Genomic DNA, 15,109 nt, shown 5'->3' with positions numbered 1-15,109 from the left:
AACAATCTGCAGAAACGAGAGCTAGTTGACGTTAGCTGTTCGCAGCCGATGGGCAGGATGGTCCTGCTTGGCTAAATATAGCTACAGTAACAGCTAACGTGCAGAGGTCGCACTAAGTTTCATTATGGTGCGTTCATGCTCCACAAATGAGTATTGGGCGAAGGTGAGAGACTAATCTAATGTAAATATATATATATAAAATAATATAATATGAATTTGTAAAAAACAATATACAAATACTAACACCACAAATAATGCTGATATTAATAGTCATAAAGGAGTGTATGTCAAAGTAAATGGTATTTGGCCACTTTAGCAGCAGCCATCACTCAGAAGAACCTCCTGTGCCTGTCAACCGTGTCTCCTTCATTAGCTCTTTTAACACCATCATTGCCGAGAGAGCGGACCATTATTATAAAAAGCCCGCCGACATGGTCGACGAGCTGCTCAGCCGTATCACATCAAGCACAAATGTGTGAATGGGTATGTTACGCCCTTTTGACTGTGGTGGAGGCTCGAGGCTGTTTTCATTGCGTTACCAGTTGTTCAATAGCCGTACAGGCGCTCTTTTGGACACCAAGTTTTTAAAATGTCACCTCATGCACAAATTAAGTGACAAATTGTGTGCTGTTTTTGCACCGAGCCGAGAATAAGATCAGGTTAATGTGCCTTGAGATTAGCCCAGACAAGACCTTATATGGACTGTTCATGGATTGAGAGGTGAGGGAGGAAATGGAGCATTCCAGAGGCCTGAATCAACTGTGCCCTTCATGTTAGCATCATAAACAGTCTAAATGGTCAATGCAAGAACGGCAAGTATGACCTGCGCAGCAAATGCTCCCCCCCCTCGGATGTCACTCCAGAGCCTCAATCCATCGTTTCACAAAACAAATTGGTCGATATGTCGGCTTCAAAACCAAAGACTGTTAACAGGCAGAGAGTTCCCTCAGCACACAAATCGTTCCACACAGCAGGAACAACGTATGTTGTACAACGTACCGGGTGCTGTAAACATTTTAATGCCTTCTCTCCACGCTTGTCATCCTTCGTTGCCTGGGAAACAATCACGTCACCTCATTTATCTCCTGCTTTTAATAACAGCAATCTATCTGGAGCGTCACCTGATGTGTTTTTCAGTAATATGTCAATTCAACGTATTTACGAGCACCCTACTGCACTCTGCTCTCACATCGGGGAAAAGAAAGCATCAGCCACATTCAAAGTCACTTTGTTTCAGAGTAACTCAGCAGCATCGAAAGAAAGACCCGAGTACAAATAATTATTACGATCATTTATCCCTTTCTTTGCCAGGAACTGTCATTTACGATTCTTTGCAGAAAATTGGGTGATTACTGCTTTCAAGTAGCCGCACAAATTGAATTACACCCATCACCTTTTTTTTCTGAAAGTCACAGAAATTAGGATGCACAGCAGGACAGGAATATGACTCCACTGAAGGAAACGATGACTCCACTTTATTATACTCCTGTAGTTCACAGCACCGTCACATCTTATTGAGCTGTACCCCACAGATATCCAGATGGCTCATGCATCTGGACTGTAAAATAGTTCCAAGCAGCTCCTCCACAAACTGCCTAATAGAATCCTACTGTTGCCCTGAACACACAGATAAACACAGGCAACGTTACAGTAAATTCATGGCAGGACAGAACTACGCCTTGTTCCTTTATCCCCAAAGAATGTTTTAAAGTTTGCCTTTCCTTTGTCATGGTGGTGACACCAGCTAAATATGACGAGTAGGCATGCCATTACGTTGCATATTGAGAAAAAAATGCGCCGTCATTGCACCGGACACATGATTACCTGCATCAGTGTTGTCGTAACCGCAAATATGCGGATCATAAAATCTGATCTTAAAAAAGGCATCGGTCGAGGCCCAGGATACATTCACTACATGGAAACAGATGATCCTCTATGACGACCCATAACGGGAGCAGTCGAAAGAAGAACAACAAAGTGTTGCCATAACAGTCATAACTCGGCAGCACAACAAGTACACTGATATTATAGTGGCCGTCTACCATGCTCGACAAAGTCTGCAAGCTATCCGAGTTCCGATTCGTGCTCCGATGAATTTTAAAACCTTTTTCTGAAGACTCGTACGTACTGACAGAAGGGACGATTTGAACAAGGGTTTATTTCAGATCCATTACAACGTGACGGCCAGGCGGCAACTTCCAGATCTTAAAAAGTGAAGCCAATGCGAAAGTGCCTTAAACTTGCGAGGGGGCGACTCCTCTGGTTGTATAGAAGTCTATGAGAAAATGACTCTACTTCTCTCTTGATTTATTACCTCAGTAAACATTGTAAACATGAGTTTATGGTCTCAATCTCTAGTTTCAAGTCTTCTTCAATACAGCATGATGTTCATTTAGTACATTATGGTCCATTTAGAGTCAAACAGACCATAAAGCAGGGGATGCTTTAGGGCGGGGCTACACGGTGATTGACAGGTAAATAACAAAATATCTATTCCAGCACTTTACGGCAAGAAAATGGCAAACACACATATTCTTACTAAAACCGTGATATACACTTAAATGATATCGGAAGTTATGTAACATGCCATGGCAACATAAAGAATTGTTCCCAATATAAATACATGATCTAGTACATGATCTAGACATGAACTCAGCTTCTGAGACACCGTCCACATCTCTGATATATTTTCAGCCTTTCAACTAGGACTGGTGTTGTGCTCATCGACTGCTGTTTCCTTGGAGAAACAATTGACAAATTAGAGCTTTGTAGGTCAAGAATAGGGGCATCATTCCCCTGTGCCAGAGCCAGAATCAATCCTGGCCCCCACTGGGCAGCCCAAACATGAACACAATGTCAGACTTAGTCACAAAGTGAAAACAACACAGCAGATCAGTCTGATTATCAGGGCTAAGATGAAACAGTGGTGTGGGATCAAATGTAGTGGTTTATTAAAAAGGTTTTACCTCCTGGGAGCAAGACCATGCTCAGCAAATTATATATAAATATCCGTATTAGATTGTTCTTGTTGTCTTGTGCACAAAGCTAGAGGGATCCTCTGAGGAGCATGAATGTGTTTCGTAAATATCATGGCACTTTGACTTCCTGTGGCCTAAGGAAAGGTTTTGGGGTCAACAAAAGGTGCATCCTCTGTGGATCATGAGAATTCAAGCAACATTTCAAGGAAATCTGCACAGCATGTTACATCCTTAGGCCTTGCTGTTAGCGGCGTTAAAAAGTCACATGGTCCAACTTTTTAAGAGATTCTTGGTTTTTTTTTCCAGTTATAATATCATTGCACTGCCAATTCAGGTTGTCTTTCAGGTTTAGGTTGAGCTCTGAGGAAGGAAAAGGATTGGTCCTGGTTAAGTAAAGTTAGACACAAATTGACAGAAACAAAATCTGACACACCAGGACTCCAAACGAGCCTTGGATTTGGTGAAGCTCCAAATGTTGCCATACAATCAAATTATATCTTCTAGGATATTCTGGATTCAATTTGGTTGCAGACTGTTTAGAAGCGGCACTGAGCAGTTTTGCACCAAGTAGCAGCAAACCGTGACTGAGCACAGTGATGGTTAAACTCTGTAAAACAAAACCCATATATCACGTGTCACCATCACGTTTTGCTACTTGGTGCAAAACTGCTCAGTGCCGCTTCTAAACAGTCTGCAACCAAATTTAATCCAGAATATCCTAGAAGATATAATTTGACAACGATGGGCAGCAAAGTAAATGCTTAGTGCCTGTTGGGGGTGGAGGTGGTGAAGAGGAGAGGAGCATTGATTCATTGCTGTTTAGGAGACTCGTGACTACTCTAATCACAAACAGAAACTTGATTCCAAACTGGAATTAATAATAATTGAATGTTTTGGAAGTGAGTTTATTTAAGGGTACTACCGTCAATGGAGATCCCAGTTCAAGACCTCAGTGTGGCCTGGTGGTTAAATCAGCTATATCCTGAAGTCATCTGGATGACTCTGGGTTCTTTAAAGGGTAATGAAATAGCTTTCTTTATTCCACTCTACATGTACTTTATAAACTAATTCCCTCTGCTGCCATAAAACTGTCACATTAAAAGAAAGATTATCTTTTCAGTTTCCCACTCTTTTCTTAACTTTAAAATAATTAAAGGGAACATTAACTGCACCAGAATAATTTGTTTGAAAACTGTAACTCACAGACCAAAGCTCCTTTCAAAAATCTATTCATTCCTCACAGCTGTCAAACCTCCCTCGAGTGAGACACCAAAGCTTTGCCCTTTGCTGGATTGGAGCTCCTGTCTGGTCCTTAGCTAACCTCTTCTGTGCTGCTGATCCCACCGCCGCTTCAAACACCTGTTAAACCGCTGAGCTTTCTTCACTCAAACGGTTTTACCTTCAGTGCCAGTGAACATTTTAATACCTGCAGACACGTAAGTGCACTGAAACAACATGTGTTTATTTGTGTGCCTAAACCAGGCGGCAACTTACAGTTCTGAAAAGTGAAGCCAATCCTGAAGAGCCTTAAAGCTGCATTCTCTCTAATGTCCACCAGGAGGCGACTCCTCTGGTTGTATAGAAGTCTATGAGAAAATGACTACTTCTCTCTTGATTTATTACCTCAGTAAACATTGTAAACATGAGTTTATGGTCTCAATCTCTAGTTTCAAGTCTTCTTCAATACAGCATGATGTTCATTTAGTACATTATGGTCCATTTAGAGTCAAACAGACCATAAAGCAGGGGATGCTTTAGGGCGGGGCTACACGGTGATTGACAGGTTACTACCATGACTTTGTCCAGTCTGGGACTCGGCTTTGAACTCTAACCATTTCACAGTGTGTTTTCAGTTCATGAAAGTCAATGGTCGCCTTTGGTCCTAAAAATGTCTTATTTAGCGCTCGGTTGCTCCACCCTCTCGTGTCACTTCTGGTTGCAAAATATCAAGATGGCGACGGCCACAAACCAAGATGGCGACCACCAAATCAGCAGTCCACAATCCAGTCACATGGACTAAACCTTACCAAACCATTACCATAGTGGTGTCACGTCAGTGACATTTTTGGAAGACACTGATAAATGATGTCGTGCTGCCGATAGTGGCGTCAGATCAGAAAGCACTTTTATGTGCGCTAAATTGAATGGTAACCAGTTGACAAGATATTTCACTCTGAGACACAAATGCCATCTTGATTGTAGCGCTACTGGAAAAACCAGGTAATCAACAAAGTCATTGGAATTCATCCTCTCGGCACCATGAATGTCTGTACAGTGGACAGACCGACCAAAATAAAAAGCCGCTCCTGGATCTTCCCACATTTCATTGCTCATCTGCTACATTTGAGCCAATTCTATTTGAAAGTTCTTAAGATGAGTTAAAGGACGGAGGAGGTGGTGCTTACAGTATCCATAAGTACAATTACAAATCCATAAAACTAATGGTGTTTTCATGTAAATATAAGTGTGAATGAAGCAACAAGTGGGTGTTATTTGGTACCAACAACAAAATGCTTTAGAACCTGAGAAGCTTTTTGCAGCCCACACGTTGCTTTTATTTAATATCGTGGTTGTTGAAACGCTTCCATACTGACAACATTTCATCGATCCAGGAGATGAGAGACCAATGTCACGTTGGCATTTTGAAGGGACAAGGGATGAGATCACACCATGAGTTAATTGTTTCAGTTCACTACTCAGCACTGCAGCGCTTCAGTAAAAGATAGTCGCCTCTGAGTTGAAAGAAAAGCTGGTTAATTAGATCGAGCAGGGGTGAAGTGGGTCTCGCTTTCAGCCCGGGGTTCAAACAATGCGCAGTGGAACACCTCAAGCGGGGAAAAGGTCACAATGGAGATAACTGAACCTCTAATTCTAGAATTACAATTTCCGATCAAAGTAAACACAAGACTATGAAAAACGTTCTGACGACGCAGTATTACTTAAAATTCTACACGGGATCTCAACTCAAAGTCCATAATCTTCAGAAAATCTTGATCGATAAACTTACAGTATCTGTCTGTCTCTGCTTCTTCACAGTCACTTATCTGACTCGGCCACCATATGAATGCTAATTTTATCTTCTGATAAATACTATTGACAAAGCCTTCTCAACTTTATCTAATCTATTCGATTTGTTTGATGATAAAATGCCTTTAGCCTATTTAAAAGTGTAACAATCGAATTATGTCCATTCATTTTTCCAATTTGACTACTTAACATTTGCACTTTTTGCCGCCCACTTGAAGAGAATATGCATCAATTATTTTTAGTGCACTCGGCAGCATCATGCCAGAGTGTGTATTTCCGTTTCACACATCTTAACCCTTTCCTGGCGCTTGTTGCTCTCCGTCTTGAGTATAGGATTGTAGACGGTGAGCAGAATATGAGCTATCAAGCTATATGAGCAACAGGTTGGGTCAGTACAATGTTCAGATTTCTGTTCTGCAAATGTGTTTAAATTTGCACATCTTTAAAAAGACAATGCCTCATTTGCATAATTAAAAATACATTATCAGAAAACGTAATGTATTCAGGGACATGTGCACTTCGTTAATCAAGACTTTACACAACAAAACTCCACAAATTTTGTAAATGTCCATTGCTTGTGTGATTATTTCTGTTACCAGATTTCCCATCGGGACTTTTCTCTCAAACAATGAAAGTGGACCCGTTTGGGTTTCTTCTCTCCCCAGCTAGCCTGTTGTTGTGTTGTGTCACTAATCTCCTTTTCTCTCTCTGTCTCTGTTCTTCTTCTCTGCTTCTCTTTACAGCTACATTGGGGACCTTGGAATTCAGTTTGCAGTATGACCAGGAGAACAATGCGCTGCACTGCACCATCAACAAAGCCAAGGTGAGTCCCCGTGATGACGTTATTTTGCAGCTTCTATTACCATCAAATATTTGTTCTTGGATATACTTTATATATACACACAAGTGTTCATATCTGTTGCTTTGGATTTAGCTAAACTGATCCCAAATGGCCATATGCATTGAGTTTTATTCATTATTGACTGAGCAAACGTCTGTCGCTACCTCGTAACGAGGCGCTAAAAAGGCTGATCAACATCAACCAAGTGACAGTTTTTCAATACGTTTTCAAATTCAATAACTGTCAGACATGAATATTTTAGCAGCAGCCTACTCTCGTGTCAACCTACACGTACTGGCAAAAAGGCTGCGGAATAGCGACTTAACACGTCCCACTGTTCCCTCTGTGAGAGAGATATTAAATTATCTATTTTCATCTCAGAAAGCATTCATTATTTGTGAAGCAAACGGACCAGGAATGTGCATCCAAACACTTTTGTCTGAAACAAAGAAGCGTTAATAAGTAGGTTTCATATTAAAAGTGACTCTAAGGTGACTCACTGGTGAATAATGTTCAACTTCTAATATTTCTGGAATTGGTGGAGACCAAAACAGAGCTGAAAGGAGACTGAATATTGGACCGACTGTACTGTAAAATGTCAAATGGTGACCGAGACCTTAAGCTACCTCAACTGAAGAGAGGCCTTTATTAAAAACAGGATATGATGGGAGCGGACCTTTAGGTTTAATTTCCTCTATTTTTTTCTGTATATTTCATCAAACTGTAATGAGAAGACCATCTGTTCCTGTTTGAAGTGTTACTTTGCCGGTACTGTTGTACAATTCCTTTAATAATTTCCATTAGTACACCAACATGCAGTAATCTCTCCATACTCTCTCAGCTGGTTGAGGAGTTTGTCGTTTGATCAGCAACACTGTTCTTCTCTCTCATTACTTAACTCCAATCAGATCTCGCTTGTCTTTCTCAACTCTTACAGCAGAAAGTGTTTAAAATGTAACGCCCACCAGCACAACGCCAACCTAAACTGGAGCTCAACACAACACATTATTGTTAATAAATGTTATTGTATTATTCTTGGTTTCATAGGAGATCATTTTTACATTATAACAGACATTTTTCAAGTCTCTTTTCATGACTTTTCATGAAATGCTACCAGATTAAGCCAGTTGGAGCAACAATACAGTGTTGGACGGATGACGTGTTTTTCTTTGACCAACCCTGACGTTACCATCTCTCTGGTTCCCTCAATAAAACGGGGCCGGCTCTCGACTGCTGTGGATGGGGGGGGGCAGTAAGACCATGTTGGTTTGTCACCAAGGACTGGTGTTATTATTAGTGTTGTTTAGGACTGTAAGCTGCACTGTTGTATGCTTTAATCTAAAGCCATCTCCCAATAAGGCTGCAATTAAGAGGCTTTCCACAAGCTAGCAGATGGGAAAAGGTCACCAGCTATGGGGGTCCGGGGGCATGCAACTCTCTGTGAACTTTTATGGCCAAGCTGGTGGCTTCTGTCACATTTTAATACCACTATCCCACCATATACACTTATTGTGATTGATACAAAGTTGATAATGACATCCCAGCAAAACCGAGAGCTTAACCTCACGTCTGGATGGTTCCGAGCGTCACAACATGAACACGCAAACACAGATGGAGTATGAATTGTATTCACGGGGCACCAGATCAGAGTAGATTAATGTTGTAGCTGAATCAATACTGCTTACAGGCTTCCTATGGACATTAGACAGCCAGATTAGCATTGATGAATTGTTCAGTAAATACTTCATCTACATATCTAGCATATTGGGGGTGGACTGCAATTGCAAACCATATCTAACTTTTAATCATTTTGATCGAACACAACACAATAAATACGAGCCCAGAGGTGTTTACCTCTCTGATTCCCTCTCCTGTGTTTGTTATGATGAAGCGGCGGCTCCGACAGCCACGGCTGCCGTCAGCAGCTATAACTCTTCCTATCTGTCTGCCTGAATAGCTGCTATGGAGGAAAGTGGGCATCAGAGGAGCCAGTCTTGGCAGGAGTGTTGGACAGCAGAGTGGGCATCATGCCATCTTGATTTATGATGGTTCTTTTCTATACTGCTCTGCTTCCTGTCTTCGGCTGCTGCCTAGCCAACCAGAAGGAGAAAAAATGATTTTTTTCTCTCTCAAATACTGTATATTCCCATTTTCAGGATTTAATTTGAGGGTTTTTTTCTGTTGCTTTTGTCACCAAAGCAGCAGTAGCTTCAATAATAACTGTGATTGAGAGTACCTCCTCTGATTGGATCTTATAGATCCTGGCTCTGAAGAACGGCAGAAGGTTAAACACTAAATTCTGATAATTCGGCGCTGGTTAGAGTGACGGTGTGCAGTGGGGATTGGGTTTTATAAGAATGAAGCAGTGATTGCTCAAACATACAATGCTTACATAACCATAGCCCTGTTGATGATTGGTCCAAAAAATATAAGTGTTCAGAAATTGACAAAAGAGGTCGCAAATGACCACTGAATTGAATAAAAATAAAAGAACAACACGTCTTATTTCTAATACAACTCTGCCTGCTGAACTACTATTAATCACATTGACCTTCTCCAACTAACACAGTGACGCTCAGCCGATCTGGAAAAGAATAAATTGCCATTTTTGACAAACAGAACAGCAGAAACTGCAAGAGTGAATTATTTTGCGACACAACTGACTTAAAGCCAGAGCCGATTTCATGCATTAACCCCTCCAACACCACTGGAAGTGTTAAGGAATGGCCATTTGTTCTTATGTTCCCAAATGTTAAAGTATCAACATTCAATTAAAATCTTGAGTGATCATTCTTCTTTCAGTCCGATTCCTCTTCATTTGGCAAACTCGTTTCTATTAGAAATAGTCTAAATGCCCTTTCTGCTTTATCAGCACTATGGGCCCCGGTACTCTCTCTCTTCTACAGCTCCCTCACTCTATATTTATCCTGTTTATAACACGCAGTGGAGCAGGGACCCTTGAACCCTACAACATTTCCAGACTCTCAATGGACGGTTTGAGGAAAGAATCATCAATCCAGCCGAACCAAAGACAACGTCTGTTTTTATTCCATGTATTCTTCTTCCTCGTCAAAAAACAGGCGCCTACGTCACCCACAACACAAGTGGGCCGCTCGATTTTATAAATCTTTCTCCTAAACAACTGACCCCAAGAACCATTAGGAGACTTTGATTCGTAAAACCTATGGAGTTCCCCTCTAAGGTGGAGTAAATGTGGTTGAAGTTCAGGTACGATGTGGTTATGGTAATTACCTGTGTACTGTGTTTAAAATATGTAAGCAAGGTAAGAATTAATACACCTGGTCAAAGTTAGAGACAGATCATGAATGTAGCTTTAAAAGTGACATTCTATATTCAGAATTGAGCCTCATGACATGCTTCCAAAACGCTGCCGCCAGATTACTCCCCAGGACAAATCGACGGTCTCACATCACTCCGATCTCTCCACTGGCTCCCTGTAGCTTTTAGGATACACTTTAAAATTCTCACTCTCATTTACAGAGCACTACACGGTCAGGCTCCTACATGTGTAGCTGATCTACTTCACCCCTATTCACCCGCCCGCGCTCTCAGGTCAGACGCTTTAGGTCTTCTGTCTGTCCCACGCACTCGCCTTAAGACCCGTGGTGACGGAGCTTTTGAGGCAGTAGCACCGAGGCTGTGGAATGCTCTGCTTGCACCTCTACGCCTCGCAGATTCTGTGAACGCATTCAGAAATCAGCTCGAGACTCACCTCTTTAGACTGGCGTCTGGGTAAAACCCATGTCCTAGACCTGCTTTTAAACCATGTTTTAATTTTGTATTTTCTGTGTGTATGTAAATTATTGGCCCTTATATGGTCACATTGTGTTTTTTATCTTTGTAATTTTGCCCTCTTAAGCACTTATGTCTGTAAAAAGCGCTTCATAAATACATTTTACTTACTTACTTCCTTCCTCTTGGTTAAATTATTAAGAAGTACATTATGTATTTCAGTATTAGGACACTGCTGTATCTGACTCTAAAAACTAAAAAAAGTCTAGATGTAACTGTCTTGGGGACTTGAAGTCTTGACTGATGATTATTGGGATTACCGAGGTCCATTTTCACGATGTCACGCAGAGAGCATGAATAGAGCTCTCGTTCTGCAGCTCGATCCAGCAGCAACCTTCCCACATCTTAGACATTTGAATGTGTCCAAGGCCCTTCACTGCCCCTTCATTCACCCACCTAGCGCAACCGACAAAATGCTACCTGCATCACTGCCCTTCAATCCGGCTGCCAATCATCACATATGTATTTTCACCCGTTCTCATTTTTCTTTCCGCTCTGCTATTACAAAGGTAATTATATATCATTTTTAGTCACTTTCCGTGTTTCTTTTTCATTGCTTTGTATTGTTCAAAGAGAAGGAACGAGTAATTCATTTTGTTGTCATCACAATAACAAAAGCACAATAGTGAGGCGCTTTTTTATTTACTCGTGTTCCTTGTTCCACTAGATAACCAACGCTCAGAGAAACAGGTGTTTGTGTTCGTGCAATCCCCGATATGTTAAGACAGTTCTTCTGGATACTGAGAAAGCCTGTAAATGTGTTTAAGAAGAGTGTAGTTGAACAATTTGGACAGTTTTTGCATAAAGTAAGAGGTCTGTGGGTTTCTTACCAACTGCACTTGGTAATCTACTTTGTAGGTGGAAATGAAGGGCTCCGAGCCACAGAACGAGGAGGACGGTAGTAGAAAAAACAGCCCATAGACTCTCCTGTTAACAATTTATTAAATCCATAGAACAAATTCAGACACTTGTCCTTTTGTGCAACTGATCTCTATCCTGTCGGGCTTTCTTTCTACCCTGCAGGTTAAAATCATGCGACTTATGTTGTCTTTAAGAGATATTTACTTCATCAGAGTGAGCTTTGTTTTATTTCCCCACTGACGTCCATGCCATTGAGCAAAATGACGGTTGTGGGACGAGAGCTGCTGCTCGTCTGAACCAAAGACATTACAGCGACATCAAATGCTGTTTCAATTAAGCTCCGGGTGTGACCACAAAATGTGTCCACAAGCGATGAGATGACTATCTGGGCATGCGTCAATCAAACGTACCATTATTAATAATGGTCGCCAGTTAATATTCACTCATTATGTGAAGTGATTCTATTTAGATAAGTATGTTTTAATGAAACCTTGTTTTATGTTCCAGAAACATTTAACCTCTTTGCTGCTCTGTTGATAGATGAATGAACATTCTTCCATTGTGCAGCATAAATTAGCTTCAGCCTCCTGCTTATTTCTCCTGATTAATGACTTGGCTGGTAATAGTTGGTCTCCAAGTGGTAATGGGAGCTTAGGACCATTGTCATAGTGCTGACTAGAGTCCGGCCTGTGCTAGAGTGTGAGAATATTTGATTCAGTTTCATATCAAAGCGACTGCACTCTTATGCAAAAAAAAAAAAAAAAATCCAGATTCCTGCAGTTATTCCACCCAAGAAAATGTGAGATTTCAGTGAAATAGCGGGATGTTAGTTCGTGCTACGCATCATGAAAAAGTATTTTTTTTACTGGAAACACAGACATATTGATTTGAAGAATGTATGCTCTAATCTAATTCACGTTGAGACAGCAAACACCTTTTCACCACCTTAAAGGTCAGTCCGACTGAAGTGAGCCTGGGCAGAAGTTATCGCTAACTTCGACTTATCCATCGACAAATAAACTGCAGACACACTGCAGACTGTACTGCTATGTTCAAAGCTATAACGTCACTGCTGACTTCACACATCACATACTCTCTCTCTCTCTCACTGCTTGGAACTAATTGAGAAGCCTACATGACAGCTGATAACAACAGTAATTAGAAAAGAAAAAAGTACTTATTTTCACCCACATGAAGTTCACAGGTCACCGTTACGTCCTCAGTGCAGCACCCCGTTTGACGATGCTGTCCGCTCTGGAGAATGTCGTCAAATTTATGGTGGACCGCAGCCCAACATTTCAGGGTCAGACATTAACTTTTGTCAAGCCAAGTATGAAAGTCTTAACTCACAGTTCCACCTTGCATCACTCCATCTATAACTTCACCCTCCTCACAGGGCTGCTCCCTGCAGAAGCTGAATCCCGATGGCTTACGTGATGTAAATAAGTCAATTTAGCCCCTCGACATAGGCTTTAATTGATTTAAAAAGGGAGCACATGCATGTAGACGTTCAGAGAGACGGACATGGCTCAGAGTAGTGAGGATGTGTGGGATCGAACACAGATAAAAGCCTCTGGGGTGATTCACTTCCAGAGTAGTTTCTCCTGGTGAGATTTTATTGAATTGTACAGAATGACTCAGTGTTTCCTGGTATTACAGCAGGTTGTTAATCAATAATGTCGCTCGTTTTTAAACCTAAATGTCATTTTTCTTTTGTGTCTCATTTGACACACTCAATTTCCAGTTGTAGCGGGATGCTGGGGTCAAGACAAACCGATGACTCATATTGTGGTTTCTCAGCTGTGCGTGGATGTCATATTCAAGCCGAATCAACACTGAATACAGTCGTTTCAGCCCGATTCTCTCACTTTACAGCTCGCTCATCCTACAAAGGGAGCAGAAAATGAGAGGGCAGAGCTTAAGTGCAACAAAGTCAATAATTAATTGAGCGAAAAGACTGATATATCCAAATTCTGTAATTAATCTGGTGCCTCATTATCGTGAATGTGCCAATGAAGATCAAGGTGCTGATGCTCTGCAGGCTCTGTTTGCTACTCAGTGTCACTCAGCCACAGGGGAGTTGGTGTAATTGTTCACAGTATTTATATAGAAACAGAGTTGGAACACACATTGCATTGAGAGCAACCATGAGCACAACTGGTGGCAACGAGATTTCAAAGTGATCTAAATGACGAAAAAGTGCAAAACAATTAGTGAGCAGCTGTTGATGGTCGAAGCACTGAGACAATGACTTAGCATCCTGAAAGTCCAGTTTGAGCAACTTATTTGTGTGTTTAACGGCTTATGAGACACAAAAACACTGCACGGCAACTTTAGTCGCGTTGATCACAAGGTTAACGGTAGAAAAATACGTAGTTACGTCACAGAGCAACCACACTAAATGCCATTGCAGCAGGTCAATGGCATCTGAACTGCCACAAATATAAATCTTTAAAATGTTCGTGTTATTAAATTCTATGAGTTTAAACTGCATGTGAAAAACAACAGGGATTAATTGTAAATTGTGGCATAGCATGGCGTCATCTCCTGGAAGGTCCGTTCAGTTTGTGTGGTTCAATGTCACGATTTATTTATTATAGCTTGAAAGCTAAAATCTGAAATGAATTTGCGTTCATTTATTTAACCGGGCACTACTGTTTCAGTTCATGATACTGTTTGTCACTGCTTCGTGTAGGACAATAACCCTGCTCTGAAGTAGATGCATGACATATTGGGTTGGTCCTGTGACTGTGTGAACAGACTGCATACAAAGTCAGTAGAAAGATGCGTTTAGAATCAAATTTAACCGGAGCGGCATGAATGGATGCAAAGACGTGTCCACACAAGTTGAAAAGGCTTCAGCTTGAGTATAAAAACATCTCCTCAGGGAGGACGGTCGGCGCGGTCCCCTCCTGGAGAGGGCTTCAGTGTCATATAAGTCCACCCTCTTCACTTCCTCTCCCGTCACAACAACCAGGAGAGCCAGTTCCTCTGGTAGTCCACCACAAGCTCATTGCTTTCGCTGATATTGAGCTTCAGGTGATTGTCGCTCCATCAGTCCTCCAAGTGGAAAACAGCAGGTTTCTAACTGGAAACTATTCGCTGGAATCGTACATGTCAAGAGAGACATTTTCATTGCCATTCTGTTGCTAGGGCGTTAGGGCAAGTTTACTTCCTGTTAGCTGCTGCATTAACAAACACCACAACAGGAAATACAAAGGTTTCTGTTGTCAAGTTTGAAAAACGTCCATTGAAAACTTCCATTTGGTCTTAAAATACACTTAATATCTTTAATTAAATCCCTTCAAGGTCTTCACTAGATATATTATACGAGTCTGGGCAGACACGGATGAAAACTGCAACTTGACTGGCTGGCGGAGGCATTAGGTCGTGTGGCCGTCACTCTAATATTCATATCACATCCATGTGTTATGCATTTAGTTTGCCTGACAAAACATCTGAGCTGGTTCGGCTCTCACAAGACTCCTCACAATATAAGAGAACGATGAGTTTGTTCATTCTTTATTCTCTTTGTACTTTTATCACAATCCTGAGGCCTACTAACAATCTATAAGCTTCATTTTCAAGG

General features: G+C 41.3%; 1 protein-coding gene across 1 annotated transcript in view; it reads left to right on the top strand.

The window, feature by feature from the left end:
• The window catches only part of doc2b (double C2-like domains, beta), a 100,360-nt gene that overhangs the window by 41,251 nt on the left and 44,000 nt on the right, over positions 1-15,109 (top strand). The window contains exon 2 of the mRNA XM_076102314.1: positions 6,749-6,828. Coding sequence (XP_075958429.1) covers positions 6,749-6,828 — 80 coding nt within the window. The remainder of the gene's footprint in view (positions 1-6,748; positions 6,829-15,109) is intronic.

Source organism: Anarhichas minor, unplaced genomic scaffold (genome assembly GCF_050575085.1).
Source record: "Anarhichas minor isolate MPS153535 unplaced genomic scaffold, ASM5057508v1 ptg000027l, whole genome shotgun sequence".
Classification (NCBI taxonomy): domain Eukaryota; kingdom Metazoa; phylum Chordata; class Actinopteri; order Perciformes; family Anarhichadidae; genus Anarhichas; species Anarhichas minor.
This window is presented reverse-complemented; position numbering and strand designations above follow the sequence as displayed.